The sequence below is a fragment of the Urocampus carinirostris genome, chromosome 12, assembly GCF_059441175.1.
Source record: "Urocampus carinirostris isolate Australia breed hairy pipefish chromosome 12, RoL_Ucar_1.0, whole genome shotgun sequence".
Taxonomy (NCBI): Eukaryota; Metazoa; Chordata; class Actinopteri; order Syngnathiformes; family Syngnathidae; genus Urocampus; species Urocampus carinirostris.
This window is the reverse complement of record NC_142360.1, coordinates 15,230,935-15,252,294: the sequence shown is the minus strand read 5'-3', so window position 1 is coordinate 15,252,294 and position 21,360 is coordinate 15,230,935. Positions and strand designations below refer to the sequence as shown.

The 21,360-nt window shown below is 38.4% G+C and overlaps 1 protein-coding gene across 1 annotated transcript in view; it reads left to right on the top strand.

Moving 5' to 3' along the window:
• adcy1a (adenylate cyclase 1a) overlaps nt 1-21,360 on the top strand; it is a 54,558-nt gene that overhangs the window by 2,376 nt on the left and 30,822 nt on the right. The window contains exons 2-4 of the mRNA XM_088349595.1: nt 4,809-4,958; nt 10,732-10,850; nt 11,832-11,943. Coding sequence (XP_088205721.1) covers nt 4,809-4,958; nt 10,732-10,850; nt 11,832-11,943 — 381 coding nt within the window. The remainder of the gene's footprint in view (nt 1-4,808; nt 4,959-10,731; nt 10,851-11,831; nt 11,944-21,360) is intronic.

Here is a 21,360-nt window from a genome sequence, read left to right as displayed (position 1 = left end):
CCCCTAGAACTTTGACACAAGGTCTTTTTAAACTCAGTTGGGCATAGTTAAAAGAGAAACTATTTAACTTTCAACTTTTTAAGGACACAGTGGCAGTTGTACAGTCTATTGTTCTCATGGATGCCGTAGATGGGATTTCTGGGGTGTAATAGCTCTTGGGAAGAAGCTGTTCCACATTCTGTTTGTTTTCGCTTCAATGGACCTGTAACGCCTTCCCGAAGGCAGCAAGTCAAAGAGCTGGGCAGCTGGATGTCACCTGATGTTTTGGGCTCTGCTGAGGCACCGACTTTTGCAACCACACTTATTAGTCCAAATCTTAGGTTGGTGATGCAAGGTGCGGCATATTTGGTGATACTTGGCACCAAGTGACACTTTCATGTTTGCAAGGAGCTGTCCTCCTCGCAGTGCTGAAAACAACGGCTCATACAAAAATGTTGATGCACGTTATGATAAATTTAGCATAGTTCCATTTATTCAAGACAACATTCAGGCAGGCTTGGCACTCAAATGTTCATACTATTTTTTTCCAACAATGATCGATCATTACTGCCAACAGATTGAAAGAAGGGTAACACATAAATGGCACCTTCTACATCAGGAGTCACCAACCTTTTTGAATCTTAGGGCTACTTTTTTTGTTACAGAGTAGCGCAAATGTCAACTACTAAAGGGTTGATTTATCAAGTTAGTTAGAAATTGAATTTCTTGAGAAATAATTATGACCCATCTCTGGTGAGCTCAGAACAGGTTCACTGGCTACACAACTCCTTTTAGGGGGTTACCTGGTTCTACAGTTTATTGCCTCCCGTGGAGTTTAAAATATTTTAGGAAAAACATTTAGTATTTTAGTTGTAAGTTTTAGGTTGCGAGATATTGCAAATTATGTTTCAATGTGTTCTAAATGTTGTTGGCATGCTTTGGATGCCTTAGGATTGATATCAGAGTGGGCGACAATTGCAAATGAGCTATTTCTACAAATTAGAGTAATTCAGTTTATTTGCACTCTAGTTATTTGTTTTTAAAAAATTCTGAAGCAGAAGCTGACTTTTTTACCATTGACAAACACTTGAGGAATATCACATTGCAGAACATAACATCTTGCCAAATGAGCAAACCATACTTAAAGTTTATTTTTTGTAGTTTTAAAATATCTTTACCATCTTTTCTAGTAAAATAGAAACATTTATATTTGATATAAGTAAAATTGGCATAATACCGTTAATTGTTTGGCTAATTAAAGTATTTTATTGTAATGCATTATATCTTAAAATGACCAAAATTGTCTAATATGTTGCTTTTCTTTTTGAAGGGAAGAAAGTTGTATTATTTTTTCTTGTTTCCCTTTTTTTTGAGATGTCCTTTGTTTTAACTTGTTTTTGTCCCTACTAAAGTAGAAACGGTTAATGTTAACTAGCACAACTATCCAAGAATTATTTTTTTCAGACTGTACCCATCTGATTTTTGGCTACAGTTTCAATTCTTTGTAATGTTTGAATTTTTAAGACAGCTTTAAATGTAGCCTTAGTTTTTAATATACATTTGAACTCATCAATGTGTTTTAGTCAGGAGTCATTTGTGGTGCTTGTGGTTCATTTGGTCACTTATTTTGGTAACAAAAATGAAAATCAATTTTGCTATATGTTTAAAACCTTTTGTGCGCACTCTTCATATCATGTTCTTTTAGTGGTAAAATTAGGCATATCATACAAATATTATAAAATTATTAGCCAGTGGAGTGTTTTTTTTTTTCCCAACTATATTTTCACAGGGACGGTGTTTATTATTTAACAACAAAATGTTGCTGTGTTGTGTTATATAACAGAAAAGAGTGCTTAAAATTACAAACAATAATTCAAACTATGAAAACTCAAAGTGACAAAACCCCACTATTTTTCTTTTCATTTTTTGCCCAATCTTTTAAAAGGTTATTGGTTTTTGTGGGTACCCGTAGCAGCAAGACAGCAGACATTTATTTTTAGCTCTTTCTAGTCGAGGCACATGTTGTGTAAAATATATAAACATGTTTCAAAGAGTATTTAAAAACATAAATGTTGATTTGATACTTTATGTATATCTGCTTATTATCTGAATCAATGTTTTTTTCCTAATAATTATTTTTTTAACATTAGGAGGCGCTAAATAATATATAATGTCCTTTTAAATAAAACTTAAGAAGATGAATGAAATGTTCTGCAAGAGGAAAACCTTTTTTAGTGTGTCCAGCAAACATCCTCTTTAGTTAGCAAATGATTTGCCCATACTGCTTTCTGATCAGATTTTTTTTTAAGTTAATCTGGTGCCACTTACTGTAATGGGAGAATATCCTTCGCTCTAAAAATGCTGGTCCACTAGTGATCCCAAGATCCAAGAAGAGATCCGCAGGTTCGACAGCGTTCTCCAATCGGGCCCCGGTGCTGTAGAATGCTCTGCCTCCTGAGATTCGATCTGCAACCTCAGTGGAACTGTTTAAATCTGGGCTTAAAACACAATTCTCTTCTATAGCTTATGAATGACCCATTGTTCACATTGACAATATCTGTGTATTATTTGTTAATACAACATCCATTGCAGCCTGGTCGTCCTGGAAGGGGATTACCTCATGTGTGGTCCATTCAAGGTTTCTTCATTTTCCCCATGCTGAGGTTTTTGAGTTTTTCCAGGCCATCCTGTAGATTTTAGTTCAGGTAATGGTGTAATAGTAGTCAGTAGTTGCCATAGTCTGGTCTGTGCAGCCCTTTGTGACTCCTTGTGATTAACGGCTATATCCATGACTTGACTAGACTACAATTGCTCTGCTGATTGTTGTAAGACCATGCATATATTCGACAACCGTATTTTTTTCTGTGGTTGAGAAACACAGGCATAATTAAAATGAGCAACATTTATTTGCTCTTTACTATTTCAAGAATAGCTCCAATGAACATTTTGATACTGGATCCCAACTAATTAATGTCCATTATTTATGATTGTATTTTCTTTAGTCAAATAAAGGAGACTAAAATCAAGCCTGAACCTTCAAAACAGGGGGAAAAATAACAACCATTCTGCTACCACTTTACAACTCTTTGTAATGTGATTACTTTTTAACACAAGCTTGGCCGGAGGAGTTCCTTCTAGAAATAAAGTGTCTTGCTGAAGGATCAATACACTTGGAACCTTAATCAATAAAGCTCCCTGTCCTCCATCCCTTTGACCATTTGCTTCTGGCTTTTCAAGTCGCCTCACGTTGTGATAGTGTCAGATGATGTGGAGTGAAAAAAACAGACAAGAGCATCTGAGCTAACAAATTCACAAATAATGGCTCGCATTACACTGTCTCCTGAAGGGTTGAGTTGGTGCACACTTCATTATGATAGTGACTCAATCATGGTGCAGTGAAATTGTGTCAGAAGTCACAATTATTTGCAAGTGCTACTAAGCTTTTGAGTCAATCAGATGTAAACAAAATGTCACAAATGCGCACAAAATACTTAAAACAGTAATCTTTTTACCATGATGCCTGTATAAAATATCCGCATTTTGGGATTTTGTTACTCGTTTAAAAAGGCTCCATTCAGCAAAAGAAATATAAAACGAAAATGTCAAAAAAACTTTTCAATTATTGAATTAAGATTTGAGAATTAAACCTAGCTGAACATTGATCAAATCAGCCCGAAACATCATAAATTACAATTTGGATACGTTTTCAATGAGCTAAATGTTATGTAAGAGAACAAGTGTGTGTAAGTGTGTCATTTTTACGACTTGCTGACCAAACTTAAAGGCACAGTGCGTATTATTTGTTGACCAGATGTCACTATATTATATACTACAACCGAAAACAGGTGGTAAAAAAATTAGGAAGGATACAGGCCAAACCACACAATTTCTCATTGTTTGCCCTTCCTTTCACATTGTTTTTAGGTACCCATAGCAGCAAGATGGCTGATACTTATTTTATTTAAAATAAAAATAAAAAATTTCGACCTATGAATATTTAAAACATGCATATTTGTATGACCTTTTTCCGCTTCATATTTAAATCTAACTTGTTATTTTAGATATAAGGAGTTATCATTAATTGGCCAGTCAAAATTGTCCCTAGGTGTGAATGTGCGAGCGAATTGTCTGTCCCTGTGTGCCCTGCGACTGGCTGGCAACCAGTTCAGGGTGTCCCCTGCCCACTGCCCGAAGATAGCTGGGATGGGCTCCAGCACCCACACGACCCTACTGAGCAAAAGCGGTGCAGACAATGGATGGATGGAGTTTTCATCATCAGGAGGCGCTAAATAAGACACACGGTCCCTCTAAGTTAAGGGTTTCAAAGTGACGATTTCAAAGCCATATAGTGTTTGCCATATCTTACTGCAGAGTTTTTGGGCTTATTTGAAATACTTAAAAAATAATTTCTATCGAGAGAGTAATTGGGTATCTATTAATTCATCAATCAATCAAATCAATCAATCAATCAATCTACCTACCTACCTGCCTACCTACCCACCACAATCCCAACCACAAACCACAATCCAAGACAGACAAACGCCCACCTACAATCCCAACCACAATCCAATAAAAACACTCACCTAACCCTAACCCACGCCAACAAACCCCCCCAACCTCCCTCCTACCTAAAACATCTACCAACCCAACACAACCACAAATCCAGACACCAAGAAACCCAACTAACTGCCTACCCACCTACCAAATCTACCTTTCTGCTTTATTTACCTACCTAGAGTAGCTATTTATGAATCTGATTTACCTATCTACCTGTCCGTCCGTCCATCCATTTTATTTATTATTTTGTTTGTTAATTTCTTTGTATTCAGTTGGCAGCCAACGCATTGCTTCTGGGCAGCGTCAACCTTTTGGGGGTGTTTGTGCGCGTCAAAACGGAACGCACACAAAGGAAAGTCTTCCTGCAGGCCCGGGACTGCATCGAGGAGCGCTTGAGACTAGAGGACGAAAACGAAAAGCAGGTGAGGCACGCGTATCGTACTGTCTTCCACCCCGCTATTTCCCACGCTTGCTCACACGTTCTAAAGGATTCAGGTGCAAAAGCATTCTAACAACCTTCCTGCAGGAAGGCGGTAACTATGACAGCTGCTATTTAAGGAAAGAACAATTACCGTGGCATATGTACTGGTGCAGTAAATTCCGCATACTCCTGAACACCCACTGAGCGTGTGCGATTTAAAAACGGTAACTTTTCACGCTAAAAACTCCTTACTGACACCTACGCCGAGTGTTGAGTTTTAATTAATCGGCGCATATATTTCGTTGGCCACACTATATGCTTAACACGACGAGTTTGAAGCGCCGCTGTTGTTGAGGTGACTTGATGATAGGCTGCGTTTTCCTGAGCAGTAACGAGCTGCCTTCAGACAGGTAATTACACAAGAAGATTGCTTTCATGGCCCCCCATACTTGAGGAAAGGTCATAGTTGATACAGGTAAAAAAAAAACATACACACTGGAGCTGATTGGGACCTTTCAAACGCAAGTCCGTGGTCACAGGAGGACTACCGGGATTTCAAACAGGTGTCAGGGTATTGCTTTGGAGGACGGATTCTGGTAAATGCATAACTACCAACAGTACCGCTTAAAACGTAAGACTACTACTTTTCCTCTGCTTAAAAACACCTAATGATTCAAAAAACAAAAACTAATCTACCACTTTTTCAACTTTAAATAGCAAAAAGAACAAAACTTCGACTTGAAAATAGTTTTAATCCATGGCTTTGTGTGTGAAAAAAACACTCCAAGGTTGATTTTCCATGTTGGAAAGTTTGCTACTTGCGGTTTTAAATAGGAGCACGTTTTTTTATTCCTTTTTTTTTTTTTACTTTCTGGAAACTGATTGTGATTACTGCATAAAAATAGTGTGATAAAATCTAGGGCTTTTTAATATCAATAAGCTTTCATGTGTGCATATATAAAATAAAAAAAGAGATGTATTCATTTATTTATGGATTTTGTCGATTATTTATTTCAGGATTTATAGTCATGTATATTGTGATTTTGCCAATGGACTCAGGAAAGCTGGCACCTCACAAATATCATATTGGCAAAAATGCTTGATAAAATAACAAAAACAACAGTCAAAACAGTACAACTGTCTGAATTTAAAAAAAAAAAAAAAAAACTCAAAAAACAGGATAGAATGCAAAAATGTGATGTTAAAAAAAATGGAGGTGGAAATGAAACTCACCTGACACTGAATGTAGTCCCAAAATGTCCTTATGAAAGGTAAAGCTAATTAGAGACAGATGTGGGATGATCAGAGTCCACTGGTGGACGGAGGTGCACCAGACCCAAACATAGCCTCCCCCTCAAGGGCCGGATACGTGACGGCCCAAAATAAAAATGAAAATAAAATCCGGGTGGTTGCATTAATGGGACGGCTGAAGTTCCTAGCTGGAACAGTGAGCTGAAGCAGCCAGGGCCCTCCTCGCTGCTGGGGCAGGGAGCTGAAGTGGTTAAGGACTCTCTTCGCAGCCGGGGCAGGGAACCGAAGCGGCCAGGAACTCTCCTCACAGCCGTGGCAGGGTGCTAAAATGGCCAGGAACTCTCCTTGCAGCCAGAGATTCTTTGAAGCCAAGGCAAGTAACGAAAGCAGCCTGGGACTCTCCTTGCAGCCAGGGCGCTTCCCACTAGGTTCTTTCATGGTCAGATGATAATGTTGTAATTTTGCTGGCGGACCCAGATGCATAAAAGCAGGCACCTCACAGTCCTAAAGAATGTTTGTGTTTAATCACAAAAAACTCTCAAAAAGTAACCAAACACTGGTCAAAAACAACAATAAACCTGCCTGAATTAAAAAATAAACCAGGCTGCACCGGAAACATGTGATGGTGAAGAAAGGGTGGTAATGGAAATCCCCCCAGGACTGAATATTGTCCCAAAATGTACTTATGAAGAGTGAGGCTAATTAGGGACAGGTGATTGGACAGACCTGTCCCAGTTACAAAATAAGTAGGAGCCTTCTGGTGGACGGAAGCAAGCTAGTCCCTAACAGTGTATTTTGTCGCGTAATTTTTCACTTATTTTTTATCATATATTGTGTTTTGTATTTTAAAATGAATTTTGTTGACGTATTTTGTCGCATATTTTGTCATGTAATAATAGTCTTTAGTCTGTACAGCCCTTTTGAACGTTTTGTTAATAAGGGCTATACATATAAAAATTACTTGACATGTATTCTGACACTACAAAATAATATTCAAATGACAAGTTGCCTGTGCTTTCCACTTATAGGTTGATCAGTGACCAATGAATCAACTATAAAACAAAGTATCTATCTATCTATCTATCTATAGGTGAAAAGCACAACTATATTGACCCGCCCCCTCATTTGAATAACAATTTGTTGTGACAAAATACAGGAATAAATACAGGACAATGAAAATGACAAAAAACAAGACAAGATACAAGACAAAATACACGTAAAAATACACAAAACATACATGACAAAATATATCACGACAAATTAGACGACAAAATAGATGACAAAATGAATACTGAATTACCGAATGACAAAAATAACAAAATTCATAAATGTACCAGCTCGGTAGCCTAGATGGTAGGGCGCCCGCTCCGAGACTGGGAGGTCGCTGGTTCAAGCCTCGGCCGAGTCATACCTAAGACTTACAACATTGGTACTCATTGCCTCCCTGCTTGGCGTGCAGCATTAGGGGTTGGAATTGGGGGGTTTGGTCACCTAATGACTCCCAACACCTCAGTTGGGTTGAGCGAGGGGGCTGGGAATCCCCTCCTCTGAATCAATCTCCCAAAAAGAGTCAGAAATGACTTTAGCCACCTCCCACTAGGGGGATATGGCTGTGGTATATATATATATATATATATATATAGTGAAAACCCTAATGATAAATAGTGAAAACTTGCATTTATGACATATATTAATTATAAATGATTATCTTTTGTGTTATTTTATTTATATTGCATACATTTGTAGTTATTTATTTGATTTATTTATGTATGTAACCATTTATTTCTCCATAGGGCAGTATTGGTCATTCATAGTTGGCTCAGATTGTAACAAAAGTGTTATAATCTTTGTACATATATTCTTTAAATTGTTGACACAGAATAAATAATAGGCAGAAAAAGAGTCTTCTGTTTTCAAACATAATTTTCATTGTGCTTTTTTCTCTCTTTTTTAAACATACGACAAACAAAAAACGCAGGGGGGAGACAAAAAACATTGCAGTGTTAGGAAATATCTTCCATGTTCAAATCATTCTTCAATGTCCAGTATCTTATTGTATTATTGTTTGTACTTTTTGGTGCTATTTTAACTTATTTTTAATCTAAATATAAAATAAGACACTTATTTTGTTAAACTAAGAGAAATTCACTCATCTAGTAGATGGGGAAAACACCAACTCCTAGATGTGCTCCCCTCTGGTAGGTGCTACAAGTCCCTCAAAAGATGAATTAACAGGGTAATAGACAGTTTCTTCATTATGGTCACCACCACCCTAAACAAGCGCACAAGATGTAATTGATTTTGCTAAATTAAGATAAATTCACTCATCGAGTGGATGGGGAAATCACCAACTCCTAGATGTGTTTCCCTCTGATAGGTGTGACAAGCCCCTAAAAGATGAATTAACAGGGTAATAGACAGTTTCTTCATTATGGTCACCACCACCCTAAACAAGCACACAAGACTTAGTTTATTTCGTTAAACTAAGATAAATTAACTCATCTAGTAGATGGGGAAAACATCAACTCTTAGATGTGCTCCCCTCTGGTAGGTGCGATGCAATTATTTTGCCAAGTTTAAAATATTGTTCTTGTTTTGCATGTATTTATTGATTTATTTTATATTTTCAAAGTAAAATTTAAAAATAAGGCATGTGAGTGTGATTTTTTTTAAACCTAGGATTTGTATTTTCGCCTTGTACACATGGCGAGTGGAGGGGTGGGGGGTTTGTAATTCCAATGCAAACAGGCATAACCCGGCTGCGTTTACTCTGTTGTCATGGAGATGAATGTCTTGACATTCAACTGGAGTGGTGGGTAGGACTTGTGTTGCGGATTACGGCTTTGATTATGAACATACAGAGTGTTCCAAAAGTCTTTGGTACATTTTGAATATCTTGGAAACTTAAAGGATATTAACACAACTGGTAAATTCAGAAAGCTTTTTGTTTCAATTTTCAAAATCTTCAAACTTACTCAATCTGAGCACCATCTTTACACGACATATATCAAGCCAAGTCAAATACTTACCAAACATGTCCCAGCATTGTATTGTCAAAGGTTGCAACGGCTTCTGGTATTTTGACTTTCCGCTCATCAATGTCTCTTGGAATAGGGGCACATAGACCAGTTCTTTTACAAATTCCCACAAAGAGAAATTGTATGGTGTGAGATCTGGAGATCTGCGTGTCCAGATCGTAAGATCATGATCGTTCTGCCCCAGACCGTCAAATCCATCTGTGTGATAGTGTTGTGTTCCTAAACTGTATAACCCTGAGGCTCCAGCGTGGTAGTAGCCCTGTTGGAAAAAAGTCACCGGACTCCTTCTCACTCCATTTATCCATTAACCAGTTACTTAGCATGTCAAAGAAGCTTTTTTCAACATATAAGAAAACTAACAGGGGCTAAGCCAGTTGGGACACAGCAGGCTAGCTGGCCAGTGTACAGGGCAAACCAGGACCGATTGGCGGAAAAACGGGAAACTGGCCAACCAAAAGCATTCCTCAGGTAGCCAGGATAACCGGGAGACAACAACAAAAAACGTCCACGACAACAAACAAAACGTAGCAGATATATACTTAATGATCATGGCAGGCTAGCCTACTGCTATAGAGGGTGAAGCGGGACCGATTGGAGGAAAAATGGGAGACTGGACAGCCAAAAGATTGCAGTAACGCCCAGGATAACCGGGAGTCAACAACAACAAAAACAACCCCGGCGTCAAACACAAACTCAGCCGGGAAAAAAAAACAACGGGCCTACAGCACGCTGGCCAGCCCGGCCAGACGCTAGCAGGGAGCTATCTGAACATTTATATATTAATTGCAAGAAAAGCGGCAAAACACAGAAGAAAAATCACAATCGCTTACCTAAAAGAAGGCAAAGGCAAAAAAGGAGCGCAAACACAGAGGAAAAGTCGCAATCACATACAAACCATGACAGTTTGATCGGTTTAAGCCTTATAGTTTGTATTTCTACTTGAGGTTTTTAGTACTTGTTTCTGGCTATAGTATTCATTTCCAGTTGCAGTACAAAATGCATTGACATCTAGTGGTCCAATAACACACACTGTCACTTTAAAGCTTCATCAACAGTTCACAAGTGATGATGTTGCCTTTCCTCTCAAAATTGAAACGCTGCAATGAGATAAAATGGCGAGCCAGCAGAATAAGTTTATGCCTCTTGAAAAATGTCCAACGATGTTTTAGAAGTCATGTTATGTTGGAAAAGTTTGTCTTTAATATTCATACAAGCGCGTTTTGCTCAGAGGATCGACCAAGGCATATAAATAAATCATGACATTAACCTTAATTAATTCACCCTGACCAATCAGTTACTATTCTGTGACCACATACTGATCCACAACGGATTTAATAGAGCATCATAATTGGGCCGTCAGTTATGTAAACAATGTTTAGTCCATAGCTTTTCACCCTTTGATGAAAATGATCCACAGGTCTGTTTTCGCCCAACAAAATCTCAGATGATGATGATGATGATAGCTTCAACGTCTTCCTTCCTCAGGAACGTCTTCTAATGAGTCTACTGCCCAGAAACGTTGCTATGGAGATGAAAGAGGACTTTCTCAAGCCCCCCGAGAGGATCTTTCACAAGATCTACATCCAACGTCATGACAATGTCAGGTACGGGCTGTCATGACAACTGCGGACAGAACCGGGTCCAGGGAGTGCTCTGATCCAAATATGGCCTCCTTGGACACCAAAGTCAAGAATAGAAAGAGATCAATTAAGATAAGACAATGATAGCAAGGCAAGGCTGTTGAGATGCATTCTGTTGGCCGGAACTGGCTGGTTAGCGATAGGGGCTAGCACCAAAGATGAAAATGTGAAATGTTACAAAAGATAACAACACAGTAAGAACTTTTTGGTTTCTCTCGTTAGTCACAGAGCTTACCATATTTACTCTTGGGTAAGCTGAATTTAGACCCATAAAAAACAATACTTAAAGCACAGCATTGGCTGATATATATCAGCCAGTTGACTTTTCAGTCAACTGACGCCATACTGATTGGGTTTGAGAAGGACCACATCACATTCAACTGTGATTTAGTGCCTTTTATTGCCTTTTTTGCCCATAATAATATGTCCCAAGAAAGTTAGTGATAAAGGATAGGTCTTAAGTTTGAGATTAGATCTTTGAAGTACATTTTATTAGTCCGATGCCGGGCCGTTGCATTCTATTCCATCCGATTCCATCGGCAGGTTGCAGTTATTTGACGCAGAGAAGAAAACGTACATCGATAACATTTCCTTGTTCGTGTGAGTTTGAGTGAATCCATCAGCAACTTGAGGTTGCAATGAAAAAAGGTTTAGCAAGCGAGATCTTGGCCTGACCTTGAGCTGATTATATCTCAACAAGAGATGAAAAGAGTCGCCTTGTGAGTCAATGTTGGAGTGGAGGCTGAGGTAGAATTTCAACAGCACTCCTGTCAAGAGACAATCCTTTCCCACTTTTGCTCTTTTTCTTTTTTTTTCTCACTGATCCTGTATGCTTGGCCCTCCACTCGTTCATAGTGGAACAATGTCCCTGTGATGCTTCACACATTACAGCCACATTTTAAGAATTTGCATCTGACCTTCCAACTGTTTGTGTTTTTTTGACAGCATTCTGTTTGCTGATATCGTGGGTTTCACCAGCCTGGCTTCTCAGTGCACCGCACAGGAATTGGTCAAATTGCTCAACGAGCTCTTTGGGAAGTTTGACGAACTCGCCACAGTGCGTACATCATTTCTTTCGTTACACAGAATCATTTTTTTCCTCATTGCAATGATTCAGGGAACATAAAAACCTCAAACACCGGAATGTTGGAATGTTGTAAAATAACAGGAGTTCATTTTTCAATCTTCGCACGTCCAAGAGGTAGAAAAATGCATTAAATAAAATAAATATCGAATTGAATAATAAGCAAAAATACATGAACTATTATTTAACCTGCCTTTTTAATGCATTCCATGCCACAGGTTTCTCTTAAATGGGAAGAGCCAGAGCCAGCCAATTTTTGCTATTTGGCCAACGGAAAATTTAAATCTATAGCTATAAAAGCATAAGGAAGCTACCAACCTCATCTTTTATTTGGAAAAAAAGACATTTCTAGTTTTTAGCATTGTTTAGTAAACAACAGTTTAACGTTGCTAAGATTTTTGAAAATACTAACAGAAGCTGTTGCAAGCATTGACAATGCAATGCTGAGACACGTTTGGTAAGACCATGACGAAAGACTTGTGTGTCGTGTAGGCAATGGTGCTCACATTGAAAATCTTTAAACATTCCATGTAAAAATTGAGATTGCAAGCTTTCTGAATTTACCATATGTGTTTTTATATCCTCAATAGTTTCCAACATATTCAACGTCAAAATATGCCCAAAACCTTTGGAACAACCTGTATATTTCAAACACAATAGCTTACTCATATACTCGATCATTATCACGTTTTGAATATTCTCTCATATTGAATATGATTCCTGTAAAACACTCCAAAAAGGCCAAATGTGGACTCGATCTTGAACAGATAAGATGATCCTACGTGATGGCGATGGTTCAAATTTTTACACAGACTATACGACTTCACCTTAGAGTCAAAATAACACAATGACGACATAGTTTGTGAGCTCCCGTTTCACGTTTTACAGAAATAGAAGCCATCATGTATTATTGAATGCAGGACCTCGTTGCATGTACTCTGCCAAAATATTGACCCACAGGACCCGAGGGGCCAAATGAAACAAAAGAAGGACCAATGAAGGTCGAGGCAAAGAAGTCAATAGACGGGCTACTGGTTGATACATGAAGTGATTTTTAGAGCTGGAGATAAGCACTGAAAGGATTAGGCTTGTGTGTCTAGTAAGGAAAACTGACTGACTGAAAGAAACAAAGACTATATATATATATATATATATATATATATATATATATATATATATATATACTCAGTATATATATATATATATATATATATATATATATACTCAGTATATATATATATATATATATATATATATATATCAAACAGAGTTGCCGGACACAACCGAATGTTTGATCTTACATTACACATAGTCCAGCGTTTTTCCGAATTGCTCAGTCCACAATTGAATGGATTTGGGAGTACAGTCCATAAACATGCCCGATTAAAGTCGCCGTCGACGATAAAGCTCCGTTGGGGTGTGCAAGCTGCTGTTTAGCAGCGGGCAGGAGATTTAGCGCTATGCTAACGTTAGCATCCGGTGAAACTGTTAGCGGTGGAAAGTATACAGCAAACAAAAAACATAAAGAACAAGTGGAATATATAGATTGACAAAAGAGGAACATAGAGATTGAAAGAGAGATAAAGAGAAAAATTGAATGAGAGCGAAAGAGAATGATTAAGAGAAGGAAAGAGAAGGATAGAGAGAGGAAGATAAAGAGTCCTACTAGGTTTAGAAAAATTAAAACTTGTTAGAAAAACAATTTACTATAATTTAGATACACCAATTCTTATTATCCTAAGTATACATTTGGTTATTTTACCAGAAAAATAAATACTCTTAAATACAAGAAACATATACTTAAAATAAGATATATATTTATATTTATATCCTTTTTTTTAACCATTGGTAAAAAAAAAACATTTTCTTGCTGTGTATATATAATATACTTAAACTGACAGTGAGTATGATTTAGCACATACTAGTGGTTAACTAGATATATTAATTTCAATAATAATAAGAACTATATCAACTTTCATACAAACATGCATTTTCAAAATACTTGTAATTTGAGGAAATTATTACTGTGGCATTTAATTTTCATAGCATGAACCTCATCTCAAGGGAGCTGACAAAATTGCCCCCATCTTGCTTCTATGGGTTATCATTAACCTTAAAAAGGCTAGGAAAAACATAAAAGTAAAATGGTGAGTTTGGCTCATTTTGTGTCTTCGTAATTTGAATCTTATTTGTCTTTTTTAGCACTACACAGCAGTATGCTGCTCTGTGGCGTGGCCTAGTGGCTCCCTGGCGCTTTTTCAAAAATGTTGGATAATGGAAAATAATATGGTTTCTGTATGAGAACAAACATGACACAAACATTCTTAACATTTTTTAATAAATATATATGCAATATGTGTTGCCTTCCTTACAAGGTTTATCGAAAGCTTTTAACTTTTTGCAGCTCCAAACATATGCTTTTTGTTGTTTTTTTTTTGTCCAATATGGGTCTTTGAACATTTTGGGTTGCCAACCTCTGCACTCCACTAAACAGTGGCATCTAGTTCAATAATACATACTGTCCCTTTAACAAAACACACACATTTTGTTCCAATTGTCAATAAGCCAGCATCTTCTTGATGTACATATATCTGAAACTATTTATGAGGCATCCATTAGATAAATATTTTATTACTATTGCATACACCAGTTAACATAATTTTAATACATGGACATTGTTATTTCCCAATAAAAACATATTTCTTCCTCTTACTTTTGCTGCTCAATACATGTCACATCTATTTTCCACCTACATCACAGATTAATAGATTAATTAACAGATTAATCCCCAAATTTTGTGTTGTTGTAGTTGAGGAATGAAGAACAGCAGTTTCATAAATGGTATGGTCACCAATTTCTAAAATGAGAGACACTCTGTTCATACCCACAGCGCTGCAAATCTCTTCATCAAAACGATGGTCTAGCTTGCCTCCATTCAGTGTTGGAATAATCTTGATGCTCAACTTGCATGTTGTCTGTTGTGCCGTAATGATGACATCATACAGTCTGTTGCTCCTGCTGGGCAAAGCTCTGCAGTGTCAACAAGTATACAATTATTGCTGTTAATTGAAACCAGAACAAGACGAGGAAGGGAAAATCCGCTAGGTGGTGACGTGCAAGAGTCAAATTTACCTCGAAATGATGTCCTCACAGAACAAAGAATTGCATTTGGTCTTTATTGTCATTACACAAAAGTTTAACAAAATCCGAGGGCTTCTCATTTCAGTGCAAGGGAGCGATTTTTTCGAGTAGATGGCTAGCTGCACACTAGCATTGGGTAACCTCGGATGGAACCAGGTCTCTATGATGATTAAAATACAAGAGTCACGAATGTGGTGGTTTCATGAGATGTAGCTCAAAGTCATATCCATTTAATGGGTAATGGATCTGGCTCTGCAAGGGTTGCTTAAGAGAGTTATTAGCCTAGCCGTAGCAGTCCCGCCTGACCTGCAGCCTGGTAATGCATTCTCCTCGCGCCACCTCAGTTGTGTCCCGGACCCAATAACAATCCACAGAGCACTCTCTGAATTTTCTCAGAGTCAGATTTAATGAATGAATGCATTTTGTAACGGGCAGCTAAATGCTAGCAGTTGTAATGCACCGCAGTTTGTTTGGATGGAAACATTTAATTTTGCGCACCAGCTAGGTGGCCTTGGAGTTGCGCGCCCACCCCAGTAGTGGGCGGTCACAGGTTCAAGCGTCGGCCTTGTCGTACCTAACACTTACAACATTGCTTCCCATTGCCTCCTTGCTTGGCGCTTGTCATTATGGGTTGGAATTGGGTGGGTTGGCCACCAAATGACTAAAAATCATGAAAAAAAGTATAATACTTATGTGCCCACCCTCCAATTTGACTGACAGCATACACCAGCCTATCACAGACAGGCACTTAAGCACGCCCACCTAACACAAAAAGCGTCCCTAACCTGCTGTCTGCTCGGAACACAATGCACGACACTTTGATATCAATGACAATATGGACAATTCAGTTCAAAATCCGCAAAGCAGTGAACCAGTGATTACCGAAGCGCAAAGTAGCAAGGGGTCTCCATATTTTCCGTCGTTGAACATGATTAGTAAATGCTATGCTCCGTATTAACTGTCTGACCTCCATCTTTTTTTATCCATGCTATCCGAATAGACAGTTTTCACTTGATCGCTGCTTTCTCACACGTGCACAAGAGTCACATGATCAAAAGGATAATCCTCCTTGACTTCGGCATCAGTCCCATTGTAAAACCGGCGGCAGCAGAGCAAAAGAGAGACAGAGAGAACAAGATGTGAGGAAATGATGAACGAGCGCTACTCCAGCACTCTGTAATCTGGTCTAGTTGCATTGAGGTTATGTCGTTAGCATGCGCGCTGCGGCCTAATAAAGATGGATCGCCTGTTGCGCTATCCTGGGAGACATTTACCGTCAAAGCGGCCGTGTCGGGGATGTCAGGCTCCGGTTGCTGTCTGACACGTTTATCCCCTTGAGCTGCAACCTTAACTTACCCAAAGACAGATAGGATCGCTACTGACGCTAACCTGACCCAGAAACAGATGAGACACTGTTGGCTAGTTTAAGACAGACATTTTAAATGATGTAGTATCAGCTTGACAGTTTTCATTTGCCTGTTTGGTAATTCTATACTGTAGTAAACACTCAAAATAAGGAGAGAAGACATCAATGGATTTTTAACTTGAAAGAGGAACCTGAGAGGAAAGTACAAAAATCCTCAAACCTGTTCTAAAAGCCCTCTTGTAGGTTACCAAAAGTTGAACTGTCCTTAAGGGTGTTAAAATCAAAGAACAGCAACCTTGTCGGCATAGAGTGACAATGATGCAAACAGCGAATATAGTCAAAGTAAGGAACAACAGTGAGCAATGATCGTCAAAATAAAGAATTGGAATCCCATGCAATCTTCTTTGCAGGTGTTCAATATCAAAAACACAAATAATAAGAATATATTTATCACTGCCTTACATTTTTAGAGTGTTTCCATGACTCTCAGTTTTGTGTAAATTGCAAACTGAAAATGTAATGTAAAAAATATATTCTTAGCTCATTGGCTGTGAAAAATTACCTTATTTTTAGGGATACTATTTGTAATTTTAAGTTATTTCATCCTATTTTTCTTACAATTTAAGAAAAAATATTTTAAAAATTACTATTATCAAGGAGATGCAATGACATTAAGTTAGAAAGGCAGGTGAGGCTGTCATCATGAAAATTCGAAATCAAAAATATAGTAAATGGTTTTATTTATTCCGTGTTTAAGGTAATTCTTTCCTAACTTCACAAGTTTGGGATTTTCTTTCCAAAATCGCTGATTTTTTAAAATGAAATAATCAATATTGTTAATACAATAAGTAGGTATTGCATGGACTTTTTTCATAATGGAGGGTTAGCTATTTACTCATGCTGTCATTCAAAAGGTGCAGCGCATAAACTCCATTTATAAGTTAAGGTAAGACTAATATATATATATATATATATATATATATATATATATATATTCTATGCTACAGTTTATATATTTCTTTCTTGTTCTGCCAGTCAAATGATGAATACAAGTTAGGTTAATAACACCTGTCGCCTCAATTACTGCAATTCCCTCCTCTATTGTTTACCTCAAAAGTCCCTTCAAAAACTTCAGCTGGTCCATAACTCTTCTGCACGCATCCTCACCAAAACCACTCTCGCCATCACATCACCCCTGTCCTTCAGCAACTCCACTGGTTCCGAATCTACCATAAAACCAACTACAAAATCCTCCACTTCGCCTACACGGCCATTCATAACCTTGCCCCTCTCTACTTCTCCGACCTACTTCACAATGCCACGCCTTCCCGCACCCTTAGATCATCCTCCTACATCCATCTCACTATACCAGCTGCCCGTCTCAGCTCCACAGGGAGTAGAGCTTTCAGCCTCTCTGCCCCCTAGCTCTGGAACTCATTACCGCCTGACCTCCGGAATTCCCCCACCCTGTCCACCTTCAAATCCGGACTCAAAACTCACCTTTTCAGACTTGCCTTTTCTTAATCATCTGCCTCACATACTGCCCCCTTTTTAACTTTACTTTGTTTTTATCTGCTATGTTTTACTTGCTTGTTTTATTGTGTTTTATAACTATATGTACAGCGACCTTGGGTGTCCTGAAAGGCGCTTTCAAGTAAAATCTATAATTATTATTAATTTATTCGTAAATCAGAATGTGCCACACCGGAAATAAACCTCACTGCTTGTTATTGAGCTGATGTCATAAACAAGTTTCCCATTTTGAGAAACAGTTTCTACCCATATAAAAAAAAGAAAAGAAAAATAAATTGTGTCGATTTGGCTCTGTCGGGTCACAAAGTTCTGGGTGAGGGATCAGACAAAGTACAGCTCTCAAAAAACAAAAACAAAACAACATACATCAATGCCTGCAAAATGGCCAACAAGGGATTTAAAGGGCCTCAACCAGTGACTCAGGTAAACCTACCAAAGAGTTTTCAGACTGTTTCCTGATTAGATATCTTTTACCTTCCCCAAAGTTTTGACACAAGGGCACCGAAAGCCCGTCCCACTGGTGCTTATGGTAAACTAAATGTATTTGTCCTGTTCTTCTTTCACCACAATTCTTGCAAAATCAAGTTCTTGACTCAGAATTCTTCTCAGCCTGTTGGCACACAATAGTTGTCCTTGATGCCCTTAAAGTCTTGATGGGATTCAAGTCAAGTCAAGTCAAGTCATTTTTATTTGTATAGCCCTTAATCACAAAGAGTCTCAAAGGGCTGCACAGGTTATACTTTACTCTGAAAATGGAACAGAAAATTAACAACGCTGGTATCAACCAGGAAATACAGAGAAACCTCGCTACTTCACACTTCGATTATCACTGGTTCACTGTTAAGTTTTTGTTCATATGTTCATATGTTCATATGTTCATATGAACATACATATGTTCATATGTATCATATATATCATATAATATGTTCATATGTTATGTTATGAGAATGTCAAAGAGATGAAGGTAAAGTTCTGAGGACAGCACACAGCAAATGCTATCACGGGGGCATGTTGAGGAGTGGTTTGTTGCGTGACTCAGTGATAAGCAGGTGCATGCTGTTAGTCAAAAACATAGACCAGAAAATCGTCTATTAACTCGTAATCTGAGGAAGTAAGAAGAGCACAGAGAATACCGGCAGGTGCTCCGTGGATTATTGTCAGGTTCCACAAGTGACTGATGCGGCACTCAGAGAGAACCCAAGAGCCAGGCGGCGGGTCCATCCTACTGCTATGTCTAGGCTCACAGCTCTCTTAAGCCACCCCTGCTGAGGCTATATCTCACCAACGCCAGGTCCATTACCCATGAAACGGATGACCTGGAGATGCAACTTGTGAGTGCCCACTACTTTTAAGACAAAGGTGTGTGAGATGTTCAAGATATAAACTCTCTGTTGGCATAATTATTCAGATAAAAACACTTATTGAGTTTTGACCTCCCTCGCGAATGGAGCGAGCACGGCCCAGTTGCCATCTTCCCAGGTTGCCCGGGCCGTAGTGACAACATCTGGTCAGTAGGCGTGGTTTATTGACAACACACATAAACAGGAAATGAAGTCACACATGAGTGCGACTTCACATTAAAATGAAATAAAATTGAAAAACGGATTTACAAATACAGCGGAACCTCTGTTTTCGAACGCCTCTCAGTTCGAACAAATCGGTTCTCGACCAAAAACTTCGAGAAATTCTTGCTTCGCTTTTCGTTCAAAAAATCGGAGTTCGAACGCCGGTACGCTAGGGGCGATGCTGAGCGGCATACAGGTGTAGATTGCCTCCACCCCTCGTGAAGAACTGTTGTCACGTGAGCGCGCACTCCTTTTTGCTTTTGTTTTTAATATCGGTGAACTGAGTGTTTTAACCCCTAATTATGCCTCGGAAGAAGGTCGGTGCAAGCAGCAAAGTTGCTACAGGTGAAAAAAGAAGAGTAGTGCGTACAACTATTGCATTTAAGAAATAAATAATAGCAAAATATGAAGAAGATGTGCGAGTTTCCCTCATTTCAAGGGAATAGAGCATGGCTTCTGCAGACCACCACAAAGGTAAAAAATCCTATTCATAAATCTTTTCTTTATCCTTTAACCGCTCACCACTTGTTGTGGAGACCCGGGTGCTAAATGACGTGTAAACGACCTGATTTTTTTAATTTTTACACGTTCATGTTAGCGTAATCTTTCGTACGGAAGATTACGCTAACGCGAACGTACGATTAGCCTGGGTTAGCTTTATGTTTACGTTCGTGGTAAGCATTTAGGGTGTTGGAACGGATTAAAACGATTTTACATTACTTTTAATGGGAAAAACGATTTTCGGTGATCGACCAAATCGGTTTTCGAACAGGGTTCTGGAACGGATTAAGGTCGAGAACCGAGGTTCCACTGTAATGGAATTAGACTGATCTTTGAAACGTGACTATATATGTGTGTGTCTATCTATCTATCTATCTATCTATCTATCTATCTATCTATCTATCTATCTATCTATCTATCTATCTATCTATCTATCTATCTATCTATCTATCTATCTATCTATCTATCTATTTTAATCATGGCAGACACCTGGCTGAACTTGATATCTGATGTTAGTGTTAAGCTAGCCTGCCACTGAAAGGAGAAGCCCCCTAATCTCATTGTACTTTTCTATAATTACGACAAATTCATTTAACTCTAATTATGTGTTCTGTGTTTTTATTTGTAGATTTATAGTTGTTATTTTGTTACAGATGGATACTCTGAGTGAGTAAATTTGACCCTTGGGGACTTTAATGGTAGAGCAAAACTTTGCGAGAGGAGGGGTTCTTAACCGCAATAACCAAGGGATACTGTATACATCTCATGAAGAATTCATATTTTGTGATTTGACTCTCCAAATACAAAACCATCTGTATTATAGCTGGATTTGTGGTCCTGTTTGTTCTTGCTCTAACTTTCCTGTGTTGATGTTTTTGCAGTCGTCGGTTTGTGCCCCTCTTTGTGTGCGTTAGCTCATGCGTGCAAGCGAGGGTCTTCATGTGTCTGAGTTTTGCACAAAACGTGCACTGCGACGCAGGGGATGGGTGGGTGGTTTTCTACTTCAAAAGCGTGTCGGAGCGCTTCCAGTCGTCGGCGGCGCGCGGAGATGCTTTTGTATGCTGATTGCATACAGACTTTCTGCAGTCACATTTTGTGTAGCCTCCAGTTAAGTTTTGCATGGGAACAAAAATGCAAAAATAAATATGTTAATAGATTAACCACATCAGTTTGTTATACAGTCATTGCACATAAAACACGCATGGAAAAATAAATCGAGAGAGAGAGAGAGAGTGAGAGAGAGAGGACAGAAAGAAAAGGTGTAAGAAGGGTGGGAGAAAAAAA